Here is a 27,737-nt window from a genome sequence, read left to right as displayed (position 1 = left end):
GAAATAACTGTTGATTGAATTTGCAGAATCGTAGGCATTATAATGATCGCTATGAAGATGAACGTGATTATGATAGGTAATTAATCCATTGTTATTTCATTATCTAGTAACATAAATTAATTTGTAAAGCTATTTAAATAAAAATGAATTCTTTTATAATACTAATTGAGTTAGGCTGTGACAGTTTAATTTGGAGGTCCTTGACAAATTATGCTCACAATTTCAATAGCTTTGCATTATTAATTAAGGTAAAATTGAACAATATACAATAATGATAGAGCTGAGCGTTTGGCTGAGAGTCAATACTCCTGCTTCTTGTGCTGAACTCCCCAGTTCAAATTCGGCAAATGGTGGATTTTAATTCGAGTCGATCGCTCGATTCCACGAAGAACCCTCACATGAGAGTTTAGTGGGACAAGAGTCAAAGTACTGCACCGTGTTAAGTGAGACGATATATGGTACGGCACCGTGTTATGGCCACTGCTGGTCCCTAGGCACCAAGCTGCAATTTCTAATTCCAAATTTTAAATAATGACAAAAATGATATATAAAAATAAATAATAGTGGAAATTATAATAATTATGACTTATATAATAATGTCAGTTTTAATGATATCAAAAAGATTTAGCTTAATGATATAATTTCATTATTTCTAGTAGGCCTAAATTCTTTTGCTATGATTTAAATAGATAATTTACTTGTTTATTCTAGGAGAGTTAGGTTTGATGACTATAGAGACAGAGAAAGAGGACGCTATAACAGGCGTGATGACATGTATGATGGCACTGATCAAGTAAGTAATTCTTACTATAATGCCAACAGGCTTTGCTCCTTTGCTCTGGAAAAAATAATTGATTAACGGAAACATTAAAGGTCTATGGAAAGAATATAGAGAAAATGTTACAAGAGCTCACAGGTTTCTTGAAAGAATTGTACAAAGATGGAGCATATAATCACTGATTAAGGTTCGAATACATTTTATATGGCTTAGGGATAAAAAAAAGAATTGATAATAACTATATGATAATATGTGCTACTTCCTTGACCCCTGCTCTAGAGTATTAAATTGCAATAAATCATAAACATAACCATAGAAAAATGATACGAAATATTAAAACAAAATGGGTAATATTTTTTGAAAATAGTAAATGGAAACGAAAATGTCATTACTAGTAACTATTTAAAATTCTCTTTCAGAATTTCTATCGTGAAGAAAGGAGTAGAACATTGCCTGAAATGGAAAGGTAAATATGCACTTCTTGTACAATTCAAAACTTACCTGTAGTCTTACTGTCTGTAAAATTTTACATAAATTGCTGAAAAATGAATATCACAGTGGCAGATCCAGGAATTTGAAATAGAGAGGGCACAGGGAGGGACAGATGGGGGTGTATAGCACCTCAGGCCCACCATGGTTGGGGCTGAGGTAAGAAAATATATATGATTATGGCAGTCCTCTAGATGGCCGAAAATGGCACTCTCAGACTTAACATTTGAAAATAATTTTCTTTTTTTCCCATTTTTTTTTAAATGTTGAAAAATTAAAGGAGGCCTGGGCGGGCTAAGCGCCGCTCCTCCTGAATCATCTACTGTATCAATCTGCTAAATGTATTTGTAGAAATTTTGTGTGTCATATTCATAAACTCGGGGCGGTTCCAAGTTGGAAGAAGCCACTAGGGAGATCTTGATTGATGTGATTTTTTGCCACATCATTGTATTTTGCTGCGCTATTTGATGCCCATGTCCAGCCAACTTTGGAGAGACAATAATTGGTACTAATGTGGTCCGGTTTATCCCGGTGATGCTGGACAATATAACATAAAAATAATGAATGCAAGATAACTTCATTTTTTCAATAAGTATAACATATTAATATATTATTTTAAAATTATATGAAATTGTTCTTAATTAATAGCAAGCAGCAAAAGGCACATGACAAGTAAGTTTAATTCAGATGCTACAGTATATGTGGCAAAGACAAGCCAAACCAGTCACTCGTCGCAAAAATCAATTTTTAGTTATTAATACAGTGTTTAACAGTAAAATGAGAGCTATAAAATAGTAAAAGTATCATTTAAATCCGACACTTTGTTATGAAGTTACACGAGTTTAAACATACAGTTGTTTAAAGAACAATATTTGAGAAATCAGTCTTTAAAGTTGACAATTTCAGGCATTTCTTAGGCAGAAACCATCACCAAATGGTTAAAATTGTTTTAACATCAAAAATGGGGAAAATAACAGCATAGCATGATGTATAGATATATAAAGGTTAGTTTAGTGCAATAAAATAGATTTCCAAAATATTGAAATTCCAGCATGTTTTGGTCATTATCTTCAAAACAGGATTTGCGACGAATGACTGGTTTGGCTTGTCTTTGCCACATATGTTTAGAGGTGCTTTTAGTTGTATTGAGTGTGCTTCAATCCATGGCCTTCATGTGCTTTGAATTTTCTGTGTGAATTTCTCTTTTTCTACATCCTGTATAATGTGAATTAAAATTGTTTACTTTGGTTTGGTTTGTCCATGCTATCAACAAAGGCTTTGTTGATTATTATTTTGAGGTTCTTGACAAAAAAGCCTTTTTCCTATATTGAGAATATTCAAAGAAATGCAATGCATGCATATATCCAGAGATTCTACATTTGTTGTAAATATTAAACAAAGTTTTGTCATGTGTACTCTGTTTTCATTTTTCATTTAGTTTGCTGTGGTAACTAGCTCAGAATCTCCATCTGTTTTTTTTTAAATCATAATATGACATTTGTACATATGTAAATGTGTATACTTACTGCATCCACTTTGATTTGCTTACAGGCCAGTACAGAATAATCAGCCAGAGGTAGTCAACACAAGGAAACCACGTCCGAAATCTGCTGATGATGAAGGATTCTTTATTGGTAAGTTTTTGTATTCTCATTTCTATTTCCAAATACAGTTTTTTTGCTATATACTTTTTGTATGTGTTTGAATGTCAGTTTTATTTGGTTAATGCTGTATGTTTTATGTATCATGCAATTATCATTAATATTGGGTTAGTGCCACTATGTGAGTCAAATGGCTGATTGGTTATGGCAGGGTTTCCGCAACCTACAGTCATAATATTGGTGCTTGTATGAGCAGCATACTCGCCTCTGATTCTGGTAGTAGAACAAGTCTTCTCGGATAATGATATAAACTGTAGGCTCAAAGAACCCAGTATGCTTTGCAAGACGTGTAAGGTTTACTTCAGTGTAGGCCTACATGCAACCCTTGTTGTGGAGAGATGAGAGAAGCTGGCGCCAGCTTTCACTGGGGAGCTCAGACTTAAGTTAGTCCATGCCTCAAGCACTTTGAGACTTCGGTATAAAGAGCTCTATAATTCTAACTAAATTACTTTACTTCATATTACATTTACATTTTGCCTATAAAACATTTAGTGCTGACTGTGGTTCTTGTTCTCTGCTATCTGTTTCAGGTCAGCGACAAAGTCTAAGTGCATCTCAGAGAAAGAAGGAAGAATATCGGAAAGAATTAGAGAAGCAGATGAAGGAGGCCCAGGAGGCAAAACGAAGGTGACACTAAATGGTTTATGACCATTAAATAACAACATTAATCGATCAACGACCAAGCAATAATTTGTATAATTCGTACTTAATATGAAGCTAGATTATTCTTAGAATTTATGTGCTTATATACATATCACTTTAGGCTACACATGTAGCATAGTGCATGTATGACATTTGCTTATTTTGTATATTATGCGACATTTTTATATACAACAGATAATAACAGCAGCCTAAATATAAGGGTGTGCCATTGCCTTAATTACAGTATTCTCACTCACCCAGGAAGCAGGACAAGTTAAATAGAAGGAGTGGTCAGTGCAGCTTTTGCGGTTTGGGTCATGATAGGGAGCTTTCAATTGAGAACTTAGACCAGGAACGTGGAACGGATTCACCCATTCGGGACTGTTGTCGCATGCATTCTTCGTTCTACTTTAAATCAGTTACGAACGCAAAAACTGATGCATCAGTGTACAGTCATCATTCTGATTCGATCGACAATCGTTCTAGATTTCAGGAGAGGATGTAGCGCACAATGTCAGACATGTGAATTTAAATTACTGTGACGTCATTACGTTCTCTGTCTGTAGCTAATTGAAAGCGCCCTAATATTAAAGTTGGGGTTTTGAATCTCTCCCTTCAGTTTGTGTTTTGCTTGTGTCCTTAGCAAGGCACTTTATCCACATCGTCCCCACATAGGAGTGCAAGTTGGTCCTTGGTACTTTTTGTATACTAATGCGCGGCCTACAGTTCCTGCAGCATTTTGGAATTTGCTACCATGGAACGGAATGTGTGTTCTTCTTCCTCTGGGGTAATAGTGTGGTGTCTTGACATTATGCACTACTGTATATACAACATGCTATTATTATTCTAAAGACACTCCTATTCATGTGATTGTGATTATACTAGATGATTAGTCTTTAATAGTAAAATGCATTTTTTTTTTTAAAGTTTCGTATTTTATCATGTTAGTTTTGCCATTGAAGTTTGTGATTTAGCTTTGCTTTGCTTTTCTAAAACTTTTCTCACTATGTTTTCCCAACAGGAATAGGGAAATGTAAGTACACACATTTGCTTTACTGTCTTTGTAGCTTTCTTAACTTTATCCAAGACACTATCTTTACAGCTATTCTTACTTATTAGCATAGTGTCACAGTGATCTCATATAAAATGTAATTAAAAAACAAGGCAAATGAAATAGTAAAAATATGGTTTTTGGGCGGTCCTTAAACATAGCAAAGGAATGTTACCACATTAGGGAATATTGGAAGCTGGTTCCATAACAATGGTGCTTTGCTGAAAAAGATTAATAGCCATATTTCATTTCATTTTTTGGGAGGGTTTTATTTTTGTGTCACATGTTCCTTTTGTTTGATAATTGGCCATGATAACATGTACAGTACTTGTGTCCTTATGGGTAAGATATTTTTCTCTACTAAATTCTTTTAGATAAGACATTAAACCATTTTTATCAAAACTAGTTATTTTAATATTTCTAATGCTTACTCTTTAAAATTGTTTACAAGCTATTAAATCTGTTTAAAGTACTTTTCAGTTTTTGCTGCTTTTTGTACAGTCCTTTTTTTTTAATAATGTATAGTAGTAGAAAATAAATAAAAATTAGGTGGTGCCCCCATGTACATTTTGAACCTTTCACCCCAAATGCATTCATGCACCTTGTTGTGAATAAATAGCTAAAATAGATTTTGATCATGATTTCTTAATCACATCCATATTTAGGCAGATGGCAGGTATATGACATAATTTGTTGGTAAAAAGCAAATATGTATTTAAAGCTTTCAAATATGTTATAACATAATGTTAACAAATGTGTAACGTAAGGTTAAAATATTAATTTATTTTCATATTCAGTTTCCCTTTGTGCTTGTGTCATTTCTCCACTCAGTTTAAGTTTACCAATCCCCCTCCCCCCCCCCCCCCCCCCAAAAAAAAAACAACTCTTTGTAGTTTTGTTGTGTAGTAGGTTGACCAATCCACCTTTTGCGTTTGATCAGTCATGTCATCTGTATGGGGTACTTGGTTTGTTATTGTTTTTAACGCTCAAGTTAATACACTGTAAAGATAGCAGCTCGACAACTGTCTTTGCTGGATTTGTCTGTTGTGAACAAAACCATAATTTGCTGTTTCTGTACTTTTAACATGAAATTGGAGTTATACTCATAGCCAAAAGAAACGTCTAGCACCAGATACAATATTTCTGAATGTTACACTAGAAAATAACATTCCAAAAGCCCATAAAACTTAATACTGTATTAATAATCCACCCTAACTGACTGAAGTGATTGATTGTGTGTGCAGGGGCGGCCCGTGTATGTCTAGCCTGAGAGATGTATTGTCCTGAGACATTCATTCTTGGTGATCAAAATAAATGATTCCATTTAATCATTCATGCTAGTCATACCCATAATAAAATATAAAATATAGTCTTTAGTCATAAGAATACTACATTGGGAAGTATTCGTAGGATTGTGGATTGTGCAGAACTAAATAGTATATAATACAAACCCCCAGGCCTTGGCTGGCCTAGCATTGCACAAGGTACGATTTCAAGCTTAAAATCACAGCTTGGACAGCGATAAAATATTACATAAAAGTCAGCTATATAGTATAAATTAACTTTTGAATTAGATTTTTTTATAAATGATATTCTCAAATAAATTACTTAGCAAATAAAGTCTACCATGATTTACAGAACTTTACAGTTCAGCTTCGCTATGCGGTATCCAAATGTTTTGATTTAATACCGCATACAGTTGACGTCACTACCCCGAAGTAACCAAGGGCAAAAGGTGGATTTACTCTTTGTCATGTTTGCTGTGCATAATTTTTGTGTTTTGATTAAAAGAGATTGACACTTACATACAAGAGTAACATATTCTCACACAGTAGGTGCTTAAAATTACAATATATATGAGTTCTAATGACGCCACATCTTGCCAGAAACGTCTTTATAAATACATGTAGTGAAAATACAAACATAAAATACACATTGTGTGCGAGAAATACAATTATTCATGTTTAGTGTATTATTAATTTCACTTAACTGTGTATTGTATTGACTTTCTTAACAGGGAAAAATCAGAAGGGTTAACAGTAAGTGTTACTGGTCTCCAAGATCCTGAGAAACTGGTGAGAACTATGAATTTATGTGACATGACATACCATATTTGAATAAACACCTGCTTTGAATATACGCCCCCTTGAATAAATTCCCCCTCTACAGCCTCATTTGGAATAAACCCCTCGAACATACGCCAACCCAAAACTGTTCTCAACAGTAAACGCAACAGAGCGTTTATTCCATAAAATATGGTATCTCTGTCAAAGTAAAGTATAAACTGTACTAAAGAGGCCTAGAGTGATTGACATAATTTACAAAAAATATAACCTGGCAATTTAATTATTAATTTTAGGAAATTTGAAAATCTAGTTTCCATTGCAAATATGCCAGTTTAATGTAACTCAGTCTTATTAAATTAATCTGAATATTTATACTTATATATATATATATATATATATATAATGGTTTTGATAATTGAATACAAGTCACACAAATCCACTTGCTACTGATATACATTTTTGTCAACACAGCCTGATCGTCTCAAAGCTTTACCAAAACCAGTTTCCAGACAAGCACCTTCTCAAGCATATCATGCTGCACCTTCAGCAGGCATGAATTATACATCTAGGTACCAACCTTCATTTGCTCCACAAGTGAACCAGGCATATATGCCACCCCAACCAGTAGACATCCCGGATTTTGGTCTGGAATCTGCAATTCAGAAACCAAAAGCGCCAATGTTAGAAAAGTAAGTTTGATTCTATTTGTAGCTACTAGGTCCTTGAAGCTCTGCAGGATTTCCCCTGCTATTTACAGGCATCTAGAGTTGCTGTATTTCTAAAATGTGCACACATACCTCTGCCCCGTCCATGGGGAGAGCGAGATAGTTATGGACTTGGTCCCCACCATTATATTCCTGACGACTACAGTGTTTTTATTATAATAGTGACTTTTATTGTCTCCCTTTTGTAACAGAGGCACAATTCTCACAGAGATAGTGCAACAACATAATTGTATATAATTAATGCTTGCGGTACACCACGTAGATAGTTCTGAAAAGAACTGTTGTTGTTGGTTGAGAATATCTCTGTTAAATACCTGTATTTTTTTTTTTATTAGTGTCTTACTTCTGTTATTTACGTTATGGCATAAGATTCACAACATTTAGAACAATAACACAAACAAAAATCACACATGACAAGAACTGTATTGGGATGAATATTTGGCCTATAAACACTGATTGTATAATCAAATTATTATTTTATATAACCTTAAAGTACTGACAAATACATATTTAGCTTTTAGTTTAGAAAACATAATTGTAAATATAAATATAAACACCTACAATTATAATATGCATGCAATTTATTTTCTATAATTTCAGACCATTTGAACTTGGGCCGTACCATTTACCAAACTATAAGTCTGACTCAGTTGACCCTTACATGTATTATGGAATGCGAAACCCAATGGAAGGAGAGCCAGGTGAGACTATCTCTTAAATAATAGAACAAATCTTTTTTTTTTTTTTTTTTTGTCTATACATGCATACATACATAACATTTTGAAAATTTTTACTTCTATTTTATACAGGTTTAATCTTTTTACAGAATCTGCCTGCATATTTTTTTAAGATACATATATAAATTTAGGTAGACATTTTTATTTGTAGTGTATGAGTATCAATGAAATGGTTCAAGTTGTTTTACTTATGCTATAGTAATACAAAAGGGTTACTGTAAATTAAAAAATTGCCTGTTTGTATACACATTGAATGACCACCTGAACAGTAATGACTGTGTATTAATCTGGATATTTTTTTGTGGTTTATATGAACTATAATTTTGTTTATGTTTTTAATTATAATGGAAATAAATTATTCACAAATTTTTTTTGATACTTTTTTTTGTTACATATTCTGATTGTGACTTTTTTTGTTACATATTCTGATTGTGACTTTTTTTGTTACATATTCTGATTGTGAATTTTCTTTGTATTGTAGTACAGGTTAAAACATTTTATTATCTTTTCTCTGCTCCTCTTGTTGATTTTTCATTGTTAATATAATATTCTTTTACCCATTAGAATGTGCTCTAAAGTGAAAAAAGTAATTTTTTTAAATTGTGTTATCTTTATTTACCATTCATTTTTAATTTCATATTAAGTTTTGCAGATTTTTTCCAGTACAGTGGAATTCATGTTGTTTTTAGTTTCCTAATGTCAAATCTCTAAATTTTTTTACTGCCTGATGATGGATATTATTAACAGCTGTGTGACATGTTAGTTACCAATATTTTGAATATGTCTACAATCTGTAGTCATAATATTTAAAATATTTTTGCAACATTACATTGATCACTTGGTATTTCGAATACTACTAGCTATATGGAATGTGTAAATAGCTTTTTTCATGGATTTTTTCCTTCCAGGCTCTATATATGGTTTCACAGGTCAACATTTTGGTGGTAAAATAATTCATGCTTTTATTAACGTTTATAAAAATAATTTTTTTCTAAACTAAAAGCTAAATATGTATTTGTCAGTACTTTAAAGTTATATAAAATAATTATTTGATTATACAATCAGTGTTTATAGGCCAAATATTCATCCCAATACAGTTCTTGTCATGTGTGATATTTGTTTGTGTTATTGTTCTAAATGTTGTGAATCTTATGCCATAACGTAAATAACAGAAGCAAGACACTAATAAAAAAAAAAAAGTACAGGTATTTAATATACTTGGTGATTACAAAGTTTTAATATTTTCAGAAAAATGTATTTGCTAATTTGAAAACATAATATTCAACTAAGGTGTATTAAAAATAATAAAGGCAGTAAATTAATTCTCAAATAGTTATTATTACTTTTTAGATAATAATTAATTTAACTTAAGTTATAATGTATTATCATTTTCTTTCTAAGTCGTGTCCCAACCAGGAGATAACCCAAAAGGTATACAGTACTTTGCTTCAGTTTTGTGTTGAAAATGCCAGCTATCAAGTTGCAGCAAATGATATCAACGTTTGTGATTAGTATTATCAGAACATAAATCAAGATAGTATTATACCATAATTAAAATGAGCATGGTATACATAAACTATCAATCTTTATGTTGTGTTCGCTTTTGTAGCTTTCTTTAATTTAATTCCACTTAACCAATAATTTAAATATACAAAAAGGTACAAATAACAAATATGTAATAGAATTAAGGCAATATTATAGAAATATAATAAAAAAAAGGGTTGTACATGGAACCCTATGTTCACTTTAGTTACACTTTATTACAGTATTGCGGTGGACTAGCGTCCCTCCAAAAGGGTGTATCACGCTCTCATCTGCTTCACTCTACAAAAACTGGGGATAAGCTCTAGCCCTATGAACCCCATGACTCGAAAAATTACTTTTTATTACAGTAATTTTTGCATCAGCCCCAGCAATGGTGTAGCTGACGTACTATCTCGGATTTTCTATCTGTAAAATTCTGTCCATGGGTTCCCTCTTTGAGAATAATAATGCTAAATAATGGTTGAACTTTTAGATAGAATAAATGTATATTCAAAAAGAGAGCGGCCATATAAAATACGTATTTACCTGATTTTTTTAAACATTTCTGTAGCATATGATGCTTTAAGTGAATTTGTATGTTTTTGTATTAGTTTCTTTGTCAGTATGCAATATAACAGTAGAAAATGGTGCTGTGTCCATAATAGACACCTTACCATCAGTTTAAGAAACCTAATTTTTTAACTGCTTTTTCAAACATTCGTGTATTTTATTCTTCTATCTATATTGATTTATATCTTTAGCCTCTTTGTTACATGGTAATATCACGGTGTGCAAGATAAAAATATGGGTTTTTTAACAGAGCAGCATAGCTCAGTTGTCTAAGCTGGTTATAGCCTCTGTGTGTGTTTTGAACCGTGGAGATCCTTTCGGGACCCGGTTAATTTCCATCCGCTGCTCTCCTTGCGTTTCAGCTAGCGGACTGAAATGCAAGTATGAAAAAGCGAACCATTTTTCGAATAAGATATTTAAGCCTTTGGTCACAAGTACAATATGGCTCATGTGCCCGTTAAAGAACAGAGTACGCACTCTTTGGCAAAGAACAGGGATTGTCTTCTGTGGTTTATTCTGCTGTCTTCTCTTTGTTCCTTCAGTTGTTTCCCCTTGTTTAGTTTAAGATATTTCTCGGTTTTTGTCTTTTCAAGACTACACTTTTCAAGTGCATAGACTGTTTCAGTAATATGCGCTACACAAGTACACAGATATCATTAGTACAATTTTTTCAAGAGTGAATTATTCTGAAAATACAGTAGAAGAAAACGAATGCACAAATATTAAGTATTATACAGTATGTGGCAAAGACAAGCCAAACCAATCACTCGTCGCAAATCGTGTTTTAAAGAAAATGGCCAAAACATCCTGGAATGTTAAATTTTTAAAAATCTATTTTATTGCACTAAACTAATCTTTACATATCTATACATCATTCTATGCTGTCATTTTCAATGTTAACACAACACTTTTTAAGGATTTGATGATAGTTTCTGCATGAGAAATGCTTAAAATCATAAACTTTGAAGGCTGATTTCTCATATATTGTTCTTTAAACAGCTGTATGTTTTAACACTTGTAACTTCATAAGGAAATGTCCGATTTGAATGATTTTTTTACCATTTTATAGCTATTATTTTACTCTCTAACTCTGTATTAATAACTCAAAATCGATTTTTGCGACGAGTGACTGGTTTGGCTTGTCTTTGCCACATATGGTGCTTTAAGTGAATTTGTATGTTTTTGTATTAGTTTCTTTGTCAGTATGCAGTAAAACAGTAGAAAATGGTGCTGTGTCCATAATAGACACCTTACCATCAGTTATATAAAGAAACCTAATTTTTTAACTGCTTTTTCAAACATTAGTGTATTTTATTCTTCTATCTATAGTGATTTATATCTTTAGCCTCTATGTTACATGGTAATATCACGGTGTGCAAGATAAAAATATGGGTTTTTTCAACAGAGCAGCATAGCTTAGTTGGCAAATTGGTTGTAGCCTCTGTGTGTGCTTGGAACCGTGGAGATTCTTTCGGGACCCGGTTAATTTCTGTCCACTGCTCTCCTTGTGTTTTAGCTAGCGGACTGAAATGCAAGTATGAAAAAGCGAACCACCTTTCGAATGAGATATTTAAGCCTTTGGTCACAAGTGCAATATGGCTCCTGTGCACGTTAAAGAACACAGTGCAGTACACACTCTTTGGCAAAGAGCAGGAATTGTCTTCTGGTGCACTGCCCAATAATCATCGGAAAGATCCCACCGGAAATAAGTCTTCAAACTTTTGTGGATTATCCTTGGTGCTCACACTAATTACAAGTCTCTAGCAATTGTCTGTTATCTGATATGGACATGCCATTGCTGGATTAATAGGTTATAAACAATCTCAACAACGTTCTGAAGTTTCTATCAAACAAATGTTTCTGGTTTTCATAAACTTTATAAACCATGTTCTTTATGTTTGATTTTTTTTCTATTTTGAGTTTGTGGTGATGTTATTTTTCTGGATTCTTGAATTCATAACTGGTATGTTTAAAACATCTATGCTTTTTATGTCTGCTTGATGCTTTGATATGTGTATATATTTTAGCTAAAAAGCTCTTCAAACTCTTGTTAATTATTACAAAAACAATAAGAATATAAACCTTTGTAAATCTGAATGCTAACCTCACACACTGTAAAACATTTTCTGCTAGGTAAAAATTACATTCAATCATCTTTTAGTTAAACCTGTTTTTGTCAAGAAAGTGTTAAAATGGGTTGAGCTATTAAAGTAATGTGAGTGTCAATACAAAGATATATTTTCCCTTATTATCCCACCTAGAGGGTTACAAGATGCTGAGCGATTAGACTCCTAATAGAAATCAACATAAACCAGGTATGAACTGAGGTGCAAGAAGCAGGAACATATCTAGCCAAATGCATCTGTTGTACACTAAATACTGCTTTAACATTGTGCAGTATTCACCATCATATTCAATGAAAGGAATAGAGTAGATGCTGTCAGGTGTGTATTTGAAGTAATGTTTAATGGAGGTGTATCAATGATGCCTAGGTTTGTTTATGGCTTGGTTTCCATACAATCGCTATAACCGACAGCTTTTGGTGATACTGATTGCATGGTCAGTCGAAGCACGGAGCCCAACCGATTGCATCAGGGACTGATACAATAGTACAATTGCACTGTAAACACTGTAGCGATTTTTAGGAAACCAGGCTTTATTATTTGGGATTACAGTATATATTCCCTTAGGCATCATTTTTTGTTTAATTATTTCAATTCCTTACTTTCATATTTGCCTCAGATATTCTTCGTAAGATTGAAATTAATGAAGTTTTACAAGAGGGTAAAATTATTAATTTTCTATTTAAAAAAAAATTTTAATTAAGTGTATTTTCTAGTTAATGCAACAACTGATCTGTATATTGAATATTACTAACTTTTTAGCTTCTATAAAATTCTGCATTGCACAATTTACAGCTTGTTTCTAGTTTAAGAGGATAACAATGTATGCACCCTATATATTTGTATTTGTTGTTTAGTATTATAAGCAACAGAAGCTTTAAGGTGTTTTGTGCTTACTGTTTATCATGTGGGTTGTGTTTTGAAAATGATTAATGGTCTAACTATTGTTAGTAGTGATTAAAGCATACAAAAATCAGGGTTATCAAATGATAATCTATAATTAATAATAAGTAATATCCTTTACTCGTATGCTATTTTTTATATCGATTTTAATGTACAAAAGAAAGGCAGTTTGGTTCAGTTATTTCCATTGTGGTTGTTGAACTTGTGCTCAGGAGTTCAAACCACACACTGACCATACTCCACTAGCCATACTTTAGATACCCTAGCTTGCATTGTTGATGGGCTGTGAAAGTGATTCATACTACAACCCTGTGTTTCCCACCATTAAACTTCCACCTGTTCACTACGATATTCCTGAGCCATGGAATGTGTCTGAAGAATGCTACACCAATTGAGGGCACGTGATAAAAAAAAAAGGGAATTTTTTTTTTTGTAGCTTGTGTCAACCCGCCATTATAATTGTCTTATATGCAATTTAGCCCATGTGCACATAAAGAACTCAGTATTTTTTTCGGAAATGAGTTGGGGATTGTCTCCTGGTGTAAGTGCAGAATTTTGGGATGAGCGATTGGATCTTCAGACTTCAGTTGTCATCTTTGGGGTGTTTCACATTTGAAAATCTAATCCATTCCAAAGATTTTTAAAATTATTTTTCCTAGCATGTCAACAGAATTGGAAATTAGTGTAAACTTACTTATTATATTTTGGTGAGCTTTTTGAGTGGTGCATGTTGTCATCATACTTACTTGCTATGATATGCTTAATGTGTGTTGTACTAATGCTAAAAGTAATTGCAGGCCTAACAACATAGAATTGTCTTCTTTGGAAGAGGAAAATTTACTATTAAGATTTACTGTGATATATTCAGTTGATTTACATATTATTACTGTAGATCTCTGGTAATATTAAAATAACATACGTTTTAATAATAGATTTTTAATGTCATTTTGCAGCTCTACCATTGCATGTTTTTTTTTGTACCTTCTTTTCTCAGATCATATGCTCAGCTATGTGATAATGCTTTATGATAAGCTTTCTTGTTTGTTTGTATATTGTTGACAAACTCTTTAATCTACTAATCATTTTTTGTATTTTTAGTGATTGTGACTTATTTAAGATTGTAATTTATTATAAAAAAATTCCTTAGTGAATAGGCCTATACCAAGGTACAGTTATGCAAACTGTATACAATTGTGCATGCCTAGTATATTCTAACTCGTACTGTATTTATCATGCATTCTTCCTTAGCATAAATGTTAAATATTACAGCAAATATATAAACCAATTGAAATTGTCTTATAATCTGTATGATGGATGCTTTTAATGAGAGCTAAATGCTGTAGATTAATGTTCTGCTTTATATTAACCAGTTGGCAATAATTCACAGAGTTTTGGAATATTAATATGATATGTGCATTGAGATATACATTTATTCTTGTATAACATGAATACTGTACATGTATTTAATGTTACTACTATTTTATTTATGTAATTTTTAGCTCATTCATCTGGAGTTCAGCAAATCAACCCCTCTAGTAGATCAGCATATGAAAGTAATTTTTAAACATTTTTATTGTAAATTAGCACTTTGTACTAAGTATATATTCACGAACATTGCCGCCAAGAGTTGAAACTATAACAGGGCAAGGGCTGGTGTGGACATACAGTTACGAAACGGAGTGCGAAAAAGATTGTGTCGAAGGCGCAAGCATTTTCTTTGGGGGGGCCGCTGCCAATCTGGCGGGGCCCATTATTAGGGGACCCATGCCATTATTGAGAGCCCATGGTAGTAATTATTATTTTTGAAAAAAAATATTGAAAAAAAAAATGCTACCTGCAATTTCTATGGGCCCCAGGTAAGCTTGGGCCCTGGGGATCTTCCCCCCCCCCCCTTTATATTTGGGCAGAATGAACACCACCAATTAAATATGTAGGCCTGTAATACTGTACATCATAAAAAGGTAAATATGAGCATACATTCTCAAATCTACATATTTTACACTAATACACCCTCTCAGCACATGCACTCTTAACACACTCAAAATATACATCCTCAACATATACATATGCTCTTGACTTTCCAGTGGCGGATTTATTCGGATTCTAAGAGGGGGACCCAAAATTTTAAAAAAGAAAATTGAAGAATAAAAGAAAATTCTATTCAAACTTTATATCTGAAAGTGCCATTTCCGGCCATAAACCTAAATCCGCCACTGCTTTCAATATGTACTCAAATGACTAAATAATTCATTCTCAAACAAGCACATAATATGTGTGGTGATAAAACAGATGTTTTTAAACATCTGTTTTATCACCATGCAATTTTGTATAAACACTGTATATACCAATCATTTATTATTATTTCAAATAGTTTACTAATTAAACATTCCAAACTACTTTTCATGATTTTATTTTGCATGCTCACAGTTTTCAAAGACTTTTTGGGAAAGAAAGCACAGGAGGATTTGCCTCATAATGGTATATTATGCAATAGAGTTTGATATTCTTTTATATAAAATATTATTGCTTAAGAAATTTATTAAATTAAGATAAGCCATAGTGAGGCGAATCTCATATTGTTTGCACACCGAATGGTACTTGAGCAAATTAGTATGTGTAGATATTTTTAAAAAATAAAGTTCATTAGACATCAATGGCAGTATATCTTTTGACAGTCATTTGTTATTGCTTTGTCACTGATTTACAGTGTTGGTCATAGTGTTGTGCAGGCTTTCCAAATTATTTCTTTTTCAGTTCTATTCTATCCAGCATTTCTTTCACAATCATTGTTTCATTGTTCAATATTTTTTGTCATATTTCATACATTATTGCTCATTCATATTTGATGTTCTTCATTTCATCACTGCTCATTTTCCTTTGTATTTCCTATCAAATTTTGTAGCACTAATTTTACCATCCGTGCATCTAGATCACCATAAATATTTAAAATTGATAATTACATAAACAATTCAGTACTCCTGGTTTATTGTATGAGTATTGTGCAGGGAAGGAGGAGGTAAAGTTAACTAGTAGTTTATTGTGTAGGTGTGGCATTGGCTTCATATTTGGTTCCTCTCATCCAAAATGAATCTTTTTTTATTATGATCTTCTTCAGTACTAAAATATGTTTTGTGTATTCATACATTTATGGTAATTCAACCTATTTTTGTGTTATCCTTTGCTTGATGTCTTAAATTTCATTCAATTCTTTCTTTAATCTTGCTACTTCAAATGAATTTAATTGGTAAGGATTATTTTTTAGGATTTATATTTTTATATATATGTTATTTGATAACATTCTTGTCATTTTAATTGTGTAAAAAAAAAATGTACATCAGTATTATTTCAGGCATAAATCCTTCAAAAAAAAAAAATCGCTGTAGACTATCATAGTTTTCTGTAGGTATGGTTCAATCATGGAGGTATAATATACATCCATAGTTTAATTTTCAGCACAGTTTATTTATGATTTATTGTATCTAAAGTTAACCTCTGCTTATTTGTCCATCTGTCTGCCATCATTACACATAGACATTATTACATGTAGTACAGTATTATTAAATATAGTACAGTATTATTACATGTAGACATAAATCACAGTATTTACTATGATTAAGAAATTTGAATAAGAGAAATTGAGTAACCTTATTTTTTGAGCATGTAACTTATGTATGTCTTTAAAAAACATTAATTTTATATTATTTTTTGTGCTAATTTTGACATTTACTTTTGGTTGTGTTATATTGTTTATTTAGTAACTGTAAGTGCCTCTTTAATTCAACTTGAATGAAAATGTGAATTATATTTTTATTTAGGTGTATTCTGTTATTTGTTTTCAATATTTATGTTATAGGCCTATATTTTGTTTATGATTTAATGCTTTGATACATTATGCTATAAATTGTTTATATTTTTCCAACTACAGAACATGATGTATTGAAACAATTATATAACAATAGTTGCTTATTATACAGATTGAATGTAATATTGTTTTAGCTGGTGTTATGTTTGCTGTTTGGTGTGGTAAAAATATGTGGTTTTCTTTCTGTCTAAAATATTTATTTATAAAAAAAATATTGACACTTGATCAGTACAATACTGTTCTCAAAAGTGCTCATGTAATAGTAAAATCTTGTATTTTTTTCTTCTTGCAGGCGTTGTTCCGCACTATAATGGTTACAATGGATATGCAGGACCATCTCGGTTTGATGCTGGACATAATGATCCTTCTCTGAAAGCAGACTCCTCTAGTAAAAGTTATCCAATTCTTGACCCAAGACCAACACAGTAAGATTTTTTCTACTTTATTTTCATAGTCATGCATATTTTTGAGGTTTCACAACACTCAAAAATGGCTGTGGTGAATAGTGAATTTAGTGCCATATCCCAGATTTTTTCCAGGGGGAGGGTGGTGAAAATTGAGGTAAATTGAACTACTATTGTAATAAGGTGGCAAACCTATTGTTTGTGTGGAAGTGATTAGGATCTTCCCTTACCTATTGTAGGGTTCAGGGAAATTACGGGGTTTATACATTTATATCACTATTTTTATAATTTCACACATGATTAGAGATTTTTGGATGCTGATACACATCTGAAGGCATGTGCTGCCTAGCCTTTTGCCACCCCCAGGAGCCGCTACTACAATTGGCAGTCAAACCTCAAAAGTTTAAGGCTTTCTTTTCACTTGGATTTAAACAATTTTGGTAGTTATTGTATTTTGATTGGCCATTATAAGATCCTATGAAATTGAATGCAACCTCCTTTAACAATTTCCATTTTCATGTAAAACATTTTCCTTTTCTTTTTATCCAAGACCACTTCAAAAGACAGGCCAGTCCTCCATTCATAACTTTGTTGGTGATAGTTCTAAGAGTCCTCGTAACAAGGATAATTTTAAATCCTATCAGGAAGAACTTCGAATTCAGGTTAGTTGTTGAAATGCTCATTTAATAATTATTTTATGTACATATTCTTCATAATTAAAAGATTATAAGTAATGTAACAGTTTTTGTTGTTAGAAACCATTTGAAATGATGTACAAATTGTTATTTTTTTCAGTAATTAAAGCCTACATTCACAGCCATCACCTATTTATGTCCAATTACATGTCAAAATGACATTTGCTTACAGATCCAAGAGAAAGAGAAACGGAAAAGAGAAGAAAAATTAGCGCAAGAACGATATGACTTGAAAATGGAGGAAGAGGCAAAGCATTACCAGCCCTTTGGAAAGGGAGGGGGAGGTGCACCGATGCGTGACAACAAGGGACACATCATTGGTTAGTTTAATTGTGTCAGTTAATATAATATCATATGATGTAACAGTGTAGCTACTTGTTGGTAGTTGATTGTAACTATTCCACCGCTCAAGCACTCACATAACATCTGTTGGTGTTCTGGGTAAATTCCCCAATAAAAAAGGTAAAGGTAGTCCCGCATCCATTACTGAACGTAGGGGAATGAGCTGTTAGCCTATCGTACTAAGCCTTGGCATTGTGTGGTAGGGTGGCCATTTCCTTTCTACGCCACCTTTTTCCTCCCTAGTAGTGAACTGCCGGGTACCCATTTATACTCCTGGGTGGAGAGAGACAAACATAGGTAAAAATGCCTTGTCCAAAAACACAAGCGAAATGCACGGTGAAAGTTTGAACCTCCGGCCTCGAGGTTCAGAGACCGACGCGAATCTGCTGCGCCAACCGCTTCCACTTAAAATTCTCCAATATGCCCTCTAAAGCTTTGTCCGCCTATCCAATTTTATGCAACAGATAAATGTGACATGCATATATATTGGCGTATCACACAAATTTTATTAATATTAATAGGTCCATGATCAAACAATTTCATTTCATTACCACTTGAATTATCTATGACAGTTTTTACCAGATAATTGATAGAAAAATAAATTCTGAGTATAAGAAACTTTATTTATAGGTCTTAGTTTTTATTGTTTATTTTATACTTCAGCTGATTTGAAACAAGTAAAGCAGATGAAGGCATTTGAAGGGTTAAGTAATGATGTGTTTGGAGGTCCTGCATCTAACCTGAATGCTAGTGGTGAAGGTAATATTGACATTAACTTTTGAAGGAAATATGGTTTGAAAACAATCTGGTGACTGGTACAGAGTTAAAACCGCCAATGGTTTCCATTTAATGCTGTACTGTGCTTCAGAGAGAACCTTGTTATATCTGCTATAGAATGGCAAGGAGCCCATGTCTAAATCTGAGAAATCTGAGAAGTAGTTAAGTGCTATTATAAAGATATGCCAATAACATTTTCAGTCAAGTCAGTTGATAGGGAGCTTGCGATTTGCGCGACGATGTGACGCTAGAACAGATTCACTCATGTGTGACTGTCCGACTGGGCGTCCTACGTTCTCTACATATGTAGATTTGGCCAAATTGCATCCAAGATTCCACGCGACCGCATGCGCAGATAACTTTATGTGACGTCATTACTTTCTACATCCTACCGTCATCATGTAATCAAAAGCTCCCTATTAAATATCAATTTAGATCTTAATGGTTTATAATTGCCTTCTCAATCCAGCCATGATTTGGTGTGGAAATGTAGTAGTGTTCTATTATGTTCTATAGAACCAATCAATGATTTTATTGTTCTGTTTATGATGATAAGTGCTTCTTTACTTATAATTCTCATATATTTATTCATATTATGTAACGTATTAATTAAATCAATTACATAATTTATTACATTGATTAAATGAAAGATATTAGTTTTGCATAACTTTTCATTTTTTCCAGTTGGTCAGCTTGGGTTGTCGCCAAGAGCTAACATACCTGCAATCCAGAATCCAGCTGAGTTTGGTACATCACTTGATGCACCTCCTACTAATGCTAAGGATGAGTACAAAGAGAGTCTTAAAAAACAGGTCATTTTTACTTTTCTTTGATGATGCATGTCAAGCTTAAGAAATTTTGTAGGAACTATGTTTGTTTACATCAAATAAACAAGCTTAACTCTTGAGGGGGTTGTTTCCTTTGTGTATGTTTTTTGTTCGTTCTCCTTGTGGTGATGTTAGTTTATTGTTGTAAATTCATTGTATACCATGATCTGAAGAATAAGCAAACTTCTTTCAAGCAATCATTAACTTATGATGTGCCAATAGATTGAAGAGAAGAAGAGGCGGCAAGAAGAGGAAAAAGAGCAGGAACGCTTAAGAGAGGAGAAACAAGAAAGACAACTCAGGGAGCAACGAGAGAAAATGCAGAGAGAGTTTGAAGCAGAGAAGGAAAAACAGAGACAAAAAGAGGAAAAGGTAAATTTGAATATGAACTGAAAATTGCACATTTTTTAAGAGAGGAAATACAATGTTATAAGTTTATTTAATGAGTCTTAAGCTTGGAGTGCCCCTTGTGTTGTTGATGTAGACGGAGCCTTGTGAGTTTTGAATGCGCTGGCCCCCGACTAAGTTTGCGGCAGCTCTTGATTGGGCAACTCGGACCACTCTTCAGTCTTGAGGTTTGTTGCCGGCAGAGTCGGGTGTTGTTCCATTGCCTGTAGAGGTTCCGTCGGTCTCGCGTCCTGCTGGTTCCTCGTCCTTTTAGCGGTAAGTGTGGTTTGTAGACGGAGTAAACTGATGAAAGCTGAAGTCAAATTGTGTTGTAATCATATGTTCCAGATTATACTAATGTAGCTTTTTGAACTAAACGCTTACAATATGATGTATAGCAATAATAGTAATTATTATTGCATTATTCCGATATTACCATACCCCAATTATTTCTTCAGTCATTGAACATATTTTAAAGTTCATCCTCTTCTTTTTAGGCACGTCAAGAAAATGAGGAGCTCTCAAGGAGAGCTGAAGAACGGAGAAAGGAGGAAAAAGTACGTGCAAATGTTGAAAATACATCAGTAGAACAACATAATAGGGCTGCTGAGGTTCGCAGGGAGTCCCAATTGGTAAATATTGACAATATTATTTACTGCAGTATTTGAAGATATAAAATCATCTAGAGTGCAGTAACAAAGCAGTGATGTTTTAAAAGAGACTTAATTGAATTGTTTATTAACCCTATATATGTTATTGTTATATTATTAGTGTGTTATTCATTTTTAATAGCCGAGAAATGATTCTCCACCAATACCAACTTTACGCAAGAAACAGGAAGAACACCAGGTTTGCAAACACATTGTTTAGTTTGTTGATATAAAGATATATGTGTAGTCTCTGTTATATACATTTAATTTAAGTCGAATAATTTCTAAGTCGATCTTATTTTGCATGCCAAATTGTTGTGTTTTCTATTAATTAACAACCTGTAAGTCAAATTTGATCTAAGTCGAACAATATTTTAATGGCATTTTGGATTCGACTTAGGCAAGTTCAACTGTATTATTGAAAATTCAGGATATTGTTTATTAATTCTTTTGTCTATTATTCATTTTTAGTTGAGAAATGACTCTCCACCAGTACCAACTTTACGCAAGAAACAGGAAGAGAACCAGGTTTGTGAACACATTATTTTGCTTGTAGATCTGATTGTTAGTCAGGGTTTTTTTAAATTGTAATTTTATGTTATGATTGTCACTGATATATTATTTGTTTTTTATTTTTCAGTTTTCACAGCCAAAAACTGACTCACCAGTTGTTCCTTCTCTCAGCAAGATGCTGAAAGATAACAAGGTATGTGACTTTTTGTATTGTTTCATATTGTTTTTATTATGTTATGAAATTATTCATGATACTAAATTCATCTTTCTGATATGGGGCTTGCTATGCCAAATCCAGCATCAAGACAAGAAAATTGACTTTTTATGAATATATTCATATTCATCACATTATAAGCTTTAAAATGATGGGTCATTTACTGGAATCAACTAGGCTGGTTTTGGGATGGCAATATGTCTTTCATTTTTAGTAAATTTGTTTTGTATATACTGTATTCTCTATTCCTGATGATCAGATGACCCAATAAGAGTTGAAATATTGAATCCCAGCATGATGGCATGTATTTCTCTCTTGGAGTATGTATTATTTTTCATACTCTATTCTTGTTTGAATTTCTAGCCATTTGAATTGGTATCACCTATAGAACATGTCGGTGTAAGTTTTGTAAGGTGTCTGCTTCAGGTTTTAATTGTCACACTAATGCTTTCATGTTCTAACAATTAACCTTTGTCTTCAAGTCAGAAAGTGTATCAATGAATTGTTATTGAATGGTGATTTTGTTCGGTGTTTTAAAATTCATCATTGATCTGTGAATTCAAGTCCTGTTTTTGAAGATATTATGTAAAGTAAACCATCAACATGGAAATTTTTACTGCAATGAAGTCAATTTGGGCCCATTTTCACTATAGCCATTTTTCCAGGGCTTTTTTTTTTTATTCTGGAGCAATTTTTGTCTGCTCAGAGAGACACTGTTGATATTGCCATTTTTATTTTGACATTTTTTTTCTTAGTGTAAATCGGTCCTAATAATTGTTATTGCAGCTAGCTTGTTTTGAGTTTTGTCTGCAATTAAATTTATACAGTACTCATTATTGTAATAGAATGCTTCATGAGAGTGTATTAACCATTGTGGAAACCTGATACTAACAAAACAAACAAAATTCATTATTATAGTTTGACCTCACAATTGTTGTCGCTTTCATCGTTGTTTGTAAACCAACTTCATGTGTGTAACCATGGAGCTTCATTATACGCAAGAAATTCTCACCTTTATTGGAACATTTTACCAACACTACAATACCATTTTGGAAAATTTTGATCACATATTCGTACTAATGTTAAAAATTAATCATAATAATATGATTAAATTTAGTGTATTATGCAATGTATATGTTGAGTAATATAAACCTGAAACATGTAATTCAATTTAAATTACTTCATTTATAGTGAAACTATTTTTCCCTATTAACTGATGCATAAATAGTACCATTTTCATATTCATTGCAGTGGCTGGTAATCAACATTTTAACAACCTACCTGTGTCAATGTCTTTAATCATTTGCAAAAATCAATTGATGTTCATTTCATTTTGTTTATTGATTTGACCTTATAACATTATTAGTACAGTTCAATATCAAAAATTAAATTCAGTCATGTTTTCTAATGCATTGAAGTCATAGTCTTTGTCTTCGCCGCTACAATCATAATATTTTGAATAGTGATGAATTTGCATTTAATGGGATGTTCCTATTCTCTCAACATTCTGGTTTCTAACTCACTAAACTAAATCCTGTGATTAATTTTTATATTATATTTAATTAATTTGATCATCTATTCATTAATAATTTTAATCTGTAAAGGTACCGGAAGACAAAACTCCAAGAAAAGGAAAGAAAGTGAGTGAAATAGGGAGCATGTGTTATTGGCTTTTAAAAATTTACAAATAATATATAATTGTGATTGCTTTTGGGATGTAATTTGAATATAACATAGTAAAGGTTGATATTTCATTTTTGACTCCATCATTATAGTGTTCAACTAAATCATACAATATATACATTGGAATACAAAATATATGTCATACTATATACATGAAACTAATATGAGTAGGACAATTTGTGTGAGTAAACCTGCTTACCTACAGTATATCATTGAAACAAGGTGAAATTGTTTAAACTAATGACTGTACTTTAAAAAGTTGCAACTAAATATGTCTTTAGGTTAAGCTTTGATTTTGTTTTTATTTGCCCTACACAATTCATTACAAGTCTCGGGCGTTAGTACCAAGAAATACTAAGAAAGTGAGTACATTGTACTAAACAATGTTAATGTTATTAAATGTGTTGACTTTTAGTAGTTACATAGTGAAAAATACTTGTAATATTTTTCATTGTGCATCATTACATTGAAATGTTCAATGGATAGTTATCTATCTAATGCAAATTATATAATTTATATTTATTTGTAATAGAAATACGTAGTAAAACAAGTAACTTATATAATTATGCTTGAAATACCTGACGAGCTGTGCAAAATTATTGAGTAATAGACAAGTATGAGATCTAATACCCCCTTTTAATTATTATTATATATATATATTTTTTTTAATTGTTTTTTTTATTACCTTCTAAACATTCAAAGAAGCAAAAGAAAACACCAATAGAAGAATCCGAAGTAAGTTATGTTAGAGTGCATTAGTGTACATTGAGTATGAATTTAGTTAAATCTCGTTATGTAAATTCAGTAAAATTATCTGTATTTTGTATTGATGCTTCTTTATTTCATCCAAGATTGTCTTTTTGATGTTATATTACCCACCTTCCCCAACCCCCAGTTAATAGAACGTTTCAATCAAGTAAAGTTAACTCGTTTATTATTATTTAACGACTTACCTTAAGTGTAGATTTGTGTGTGTGTGTGTTTGTATTGCATGTATGAGATTGCATTTAATTTGGTGTAAAAACAGGGATTGTAATTATTATTATCTACAGTAAGCATTATTTCAGTTCTATTAGTGCAATAATCAGTTTCAGTGTTTATAATATGTAGTTTAGTATTTTCTTATGATTTAGTTTTTAAATAATTGTGTTTATGTGTTGTTCTGGGTGTACCATCAAAGTGATAAGTGCCACTGATATAAAACTGCTCAAATAAAATCTGAATCTATTATTTAAACAGTATAGTTGACTGAAAGTATAGTAAACAAACTTTTGTAGGTTTCTGACGAATTCATCACTCAGTCTTTTTGATTCACGCCTGTGATTTGAAATACCATTGAATTTTGATAAAAAAAAAAAAAGCATACGTGATGAGTCTACTGGATATTAGTTTTAAATTATTTTGAATGTTTTCTATTGCAAGTCTCCAAGGGACTCGGATGTAAGCCCTATTAGACCTGGAAATGTAAGTGTAAGACACAATGAAAACTTTTATTAGTACTACTCTATTTTTTAGTAAAGGTTATTTGAATAATCACAAAGTAGTAATATTGATAACTTAATGTTTTGCTAAGTGTTTTACCAAGTATAATTACCATAAAAATTCCATTCATCATTATTACCATATTTTGAAAATTCACAGTGCCAAAGAATGGGATGTCTAATAAATTATTATAAAACATAATACAGTATAGATAATAATGTTTATATAGAATTGCAGTACAAAATCTTAATCTGAAATGAAAGTAGGAAATAGATTCTGCACACATGCCATTTTACTTTACAATACATCATACCTACTGTTAGAACACACTATTTTAAACAAAGGCTGTATGTTTAATGTATTATACAACCTGTTTCAATTACATTAAGCCCCCAAGAGACAGTGATGAAAGACCTATCAAGCCTGGAAATGTAAGTTGTTAAATTACAAGAATATATATTAAAAACAATAAATTAACATAATTCATTTGAATAAGTAATTTTATTGATATACCAAACTTTTAATAAGTAATAATTAATATCTGCTCTACCTTGTTTCAAACATTTAGAATGCTATAGAATATGACTTACCATCAAATTATACTTCATAAAACTTTGAATTAGCCCCTTTGACATACCTTGGATGGACCTGGTTAGAACCAGCAGTGTATCTTACAAGTAAATGTTTTGTACGCTGTGTGCATTTTGTTTGCATTTGTAATGCATTCTTGGTTTTGTTTATTTAAATACCCGGGACAAGGCTAGAACACTTAAATTCTTAAGGATTCATTTTATTTACAGGAGGATATGTACTTCCATGCTGATAGCAAGGTATAACATTATAAACTGTTCATACTCTGTATAACAATAATAACAAGGTTTTTCAACAGTAGTGCTATTGTAATAATCATTACAAGTATTTTAGTGTTTGTAAGTGTTATTTTTTTTAAGTTTGCTACAGCCTAAACCTGTAAAGCATTATGGTGGACATTTCTTTTCAGTTTTGAAAATATGATCATGCTCAGTTTTTGCCCATTTAATTGGCTTTGGTGCATCTTTTTGCTTACTGACCATCAAAATTGTATGCAATAGAACTGAGGGCTTGTACAATACATTTTGTGAATACTTACCTGGATAAACCAATTGCCTTTGTTTCTTAAACGAAACCCCCATTTGAATAAAATAGAACAATCCAACCCAAGGCACCACATTTGAACCGTCTCCATAAAATTAGTCCTTATATCCTAGAGATCCAGCTGATCATGGAGAGGCTAGGAACAGTTATGAATTAAATGGAAACATCTCGAACCGTACATCGAAGGTTATAACCCGCGGTACCGCCGCTCTTATTAACTAATTGACATTGTTGCTAGTTATTATAATAAACAGATATCGTACAACACTATAATGTTTCATATAATAGAAACAGAAACATTTTTCAAGGGTGCAGGGTAAGGAAACAAAGTCAATTTAATAACATTCCTAAAATGAATACTGGTAGGTCTTTAGATTTTTATTCAAAAAAGTAAATCAGGTGAATTTTGAACTTATCTATCTACAAGTACTGTAGTAGTGACACTCACTGAAATATAAAAATGTACATAACACTGAACTATCACTCAAAACACAGTTGTCTTCTTGGTGTTGAATAGATAAATGAATATATAAATATAAAGGATTTTCCACTCTGTACCATTGCAGACTTCTGTTGTTGTTGGCCAACTGCGGTGTAACTGGGAGTATCTTGACCATATCATTATTAGCATTATTATTTTTTGGATTTTATATATTAACAGTCATAGTTATTTTATATCTTGATTTTAAAAAATTAAATGCTAGCAATTTGAATGTAGTGATGGCCCTTAGTTTTTTATTGAGCTGCTTAAACATAATCTATAAATCATCAAAGATATATTTTATACTAGGTAATACTTCTTTAGTACAGAGATTTTACAGGCTAAATTTTTCTGCGTATACCCAGTGCTCCAATATTTTGATCAGTTACTTTCCATTCAATTCCTTGCAAATTTTGTGTACTCAATGAAAGGCATCAATATTGTTACATTGTAAATATTTAACCCAAATGTTTGCTTGCTTGTATATTTTCTTTGTACCTTTCAAGTGGTCGGCTTCACAAAAGGCTTACTGTATTGATCATTTTTTATTTAATACATTTATACTACATGTGTATTACCATCTTCAGAATGCACAAATTGAAGACGCTGTTGTTGTCGACATGTCTTTTGGTCAAAGCAGCCTCATAGCAGATAATTATGTAAGATATCTAGTATATTATGTTACAGTTATCATTTCAAATGAGATTCCTATATTAGTAATCAGTATAATTAGACAAAAGTAATAGTTAGAAGTAGTACTTGCAGTATTATTGTTATTGTTATATGTATATTATTTTTATAGTTTATGACACTTAATATAATGTGTTGGTTTAGCTGTAACCATTTAATTTAGACACAAACATTGTACTTACAGTAGAAGTATTTTTATGAACAATATATATAATAATATAGTAAATAACAAGTCAAATGTTATCATCTAGGTGCTACAAAATTTACTTGAAAATTGTTATTTTGTTACAAATATCTGGTACCATTTGACTTGTTATATATATATAT

The 27,737-nt window shown here is 32.0% G+C and overlaps 1 protein-coding gene across 10 annotated transcripts in view; it reads left to right on the top strand.

The window, feature by feature from the left end:
• Positions 1-27,737, top strand: part of LOC117104148 (centrosome and spindle pole-associated protein 1-like) — a 44,060-nt gene that overhangs the window by 5,060 nt on the left and 11,263 nt on the right. Inside the window, exons 8-39 of one of the 10 annotated variants that reach the window (XM_033244832.1) lie at positions 27-76; positions 709-793; positions 1,198-1,244; positions 1,916-1,938; positions 2,836-2,901; positions 3,459-3,555; positions 4,592-4,603; positions 6,639-6,696; positions 7,159-7,376; positions 8,013-8,113; positions 9,058-9,093; positions 9,551-9,580; positions 12,986-13,027; positions 14,769-14,822; positions 15,697-15,747; positions 17,424-17,556; positions 18,086-18,197; positions 18,403-18,550; positions 19,236-19,331; positions 20,034-20,161; positions 20,399-20,548; positions 21,061-21,195; positions 21,356-21,412; positions 21,685-21,741; positions 21,854-21,919; positions 23,545-23,580; positions 23,953-23,985; positions 24,326-24,358; positions 25,046-25,087; positions 25,495-25,536; positions 25,906-25,935; positions 27,308-27,379. In XM_033244832.1, coding sequence (XP_033100723.1) covers positions 27-76; positions 709-793; positions 1,198-1,244; positions 1,916-1,938; positions 2,836-2,901; positions 3,459-3,555; positions 4,592-4,603; positions 6,639-6,696; positions 7,159-7,376; positions 8,013-8,113; positions 9,058-9,093; positions 9,551-9,580; positions 12,986-13,027; positions 14,769-14,822; positions 15,697-15,747; positions 17,424-17,556; positions 18,086-18,197; positions 18,403-18,550; positions 19,236-19,331; positions 20,034-20,161; positions 20,399-20,548; positions 21,061-21,195; positions 21,356-21,412; positions 21,685-21,741; positions 21,854-21,919; positions 23,545-23,580; positions 23,953-23,985; positions 24,326-24,358; positions 25,046-25,087; positions 25,495-25,536; positions 25,906-25,935; positions 27,308-27,379 — 2,340 coding nt within the window. Of the gene's footprint in view, positions 1-26; positions 77-708; positions 794-1,197; positions 1,245-1,915; positions 1,939-2,835; positions 2,902-3,458; positions 3,556-4,591; positions 4,604-6,638; positions 6,697-7,158; positions 7,377-8,012; positions 8,114-9,057; positions 9,094-9,550; positions 9,581-12,985; positions 13,028-14,768; positions 14,823-15,696; positions 15,748-17,423; positions 17,557-18,085; positions 18,198-18,402; positions 18,551-19,235; positions 19,332-20,033; positions 20,162-20,398; positions 20,549-21,060; positions 21,196-21,355; positions 21,413-21,684; positions 21,742-21,853; positions 21,920-22,303; positions 22,340-23,544; positions 23,581-23,952; positions 23,986-24,325; positions 24,359-25,045; positions 25,088-25,494; positions 25,537-25,905; positions 25,936-27,307; positions 27,380-27,737 lie in introns of all 10 variants that reach the window. The other 9 variants (XM_033244833.1, XM_033244834.1, XM_033244835.1 and 6 more) reach the window with 9 other exon arrangements.

This window comes from Anneissia japonica, unplaced genomic scaffold, assembly GCF_011630105.1.
Source record: "Anneissia japonica isolate Jap-2015-1 unplaced genomic scaffold, ASM1163010v1 scaffold3531_len492141_cov184, whole genome shotgun sequence".
NCBI classification, from domain to species: domain Eukaryota; kingdom Metazoa; phylum Echinodermata; class Crinoidea; order Comatulida; family Comatulidae; genus Anneissia; species Anneissia japonica.
The sequence above is the reverse complement of the archived record's forward strand: the minus strand, read 5'-3'. Positions and strand labels throughout refer to the sequence as shown.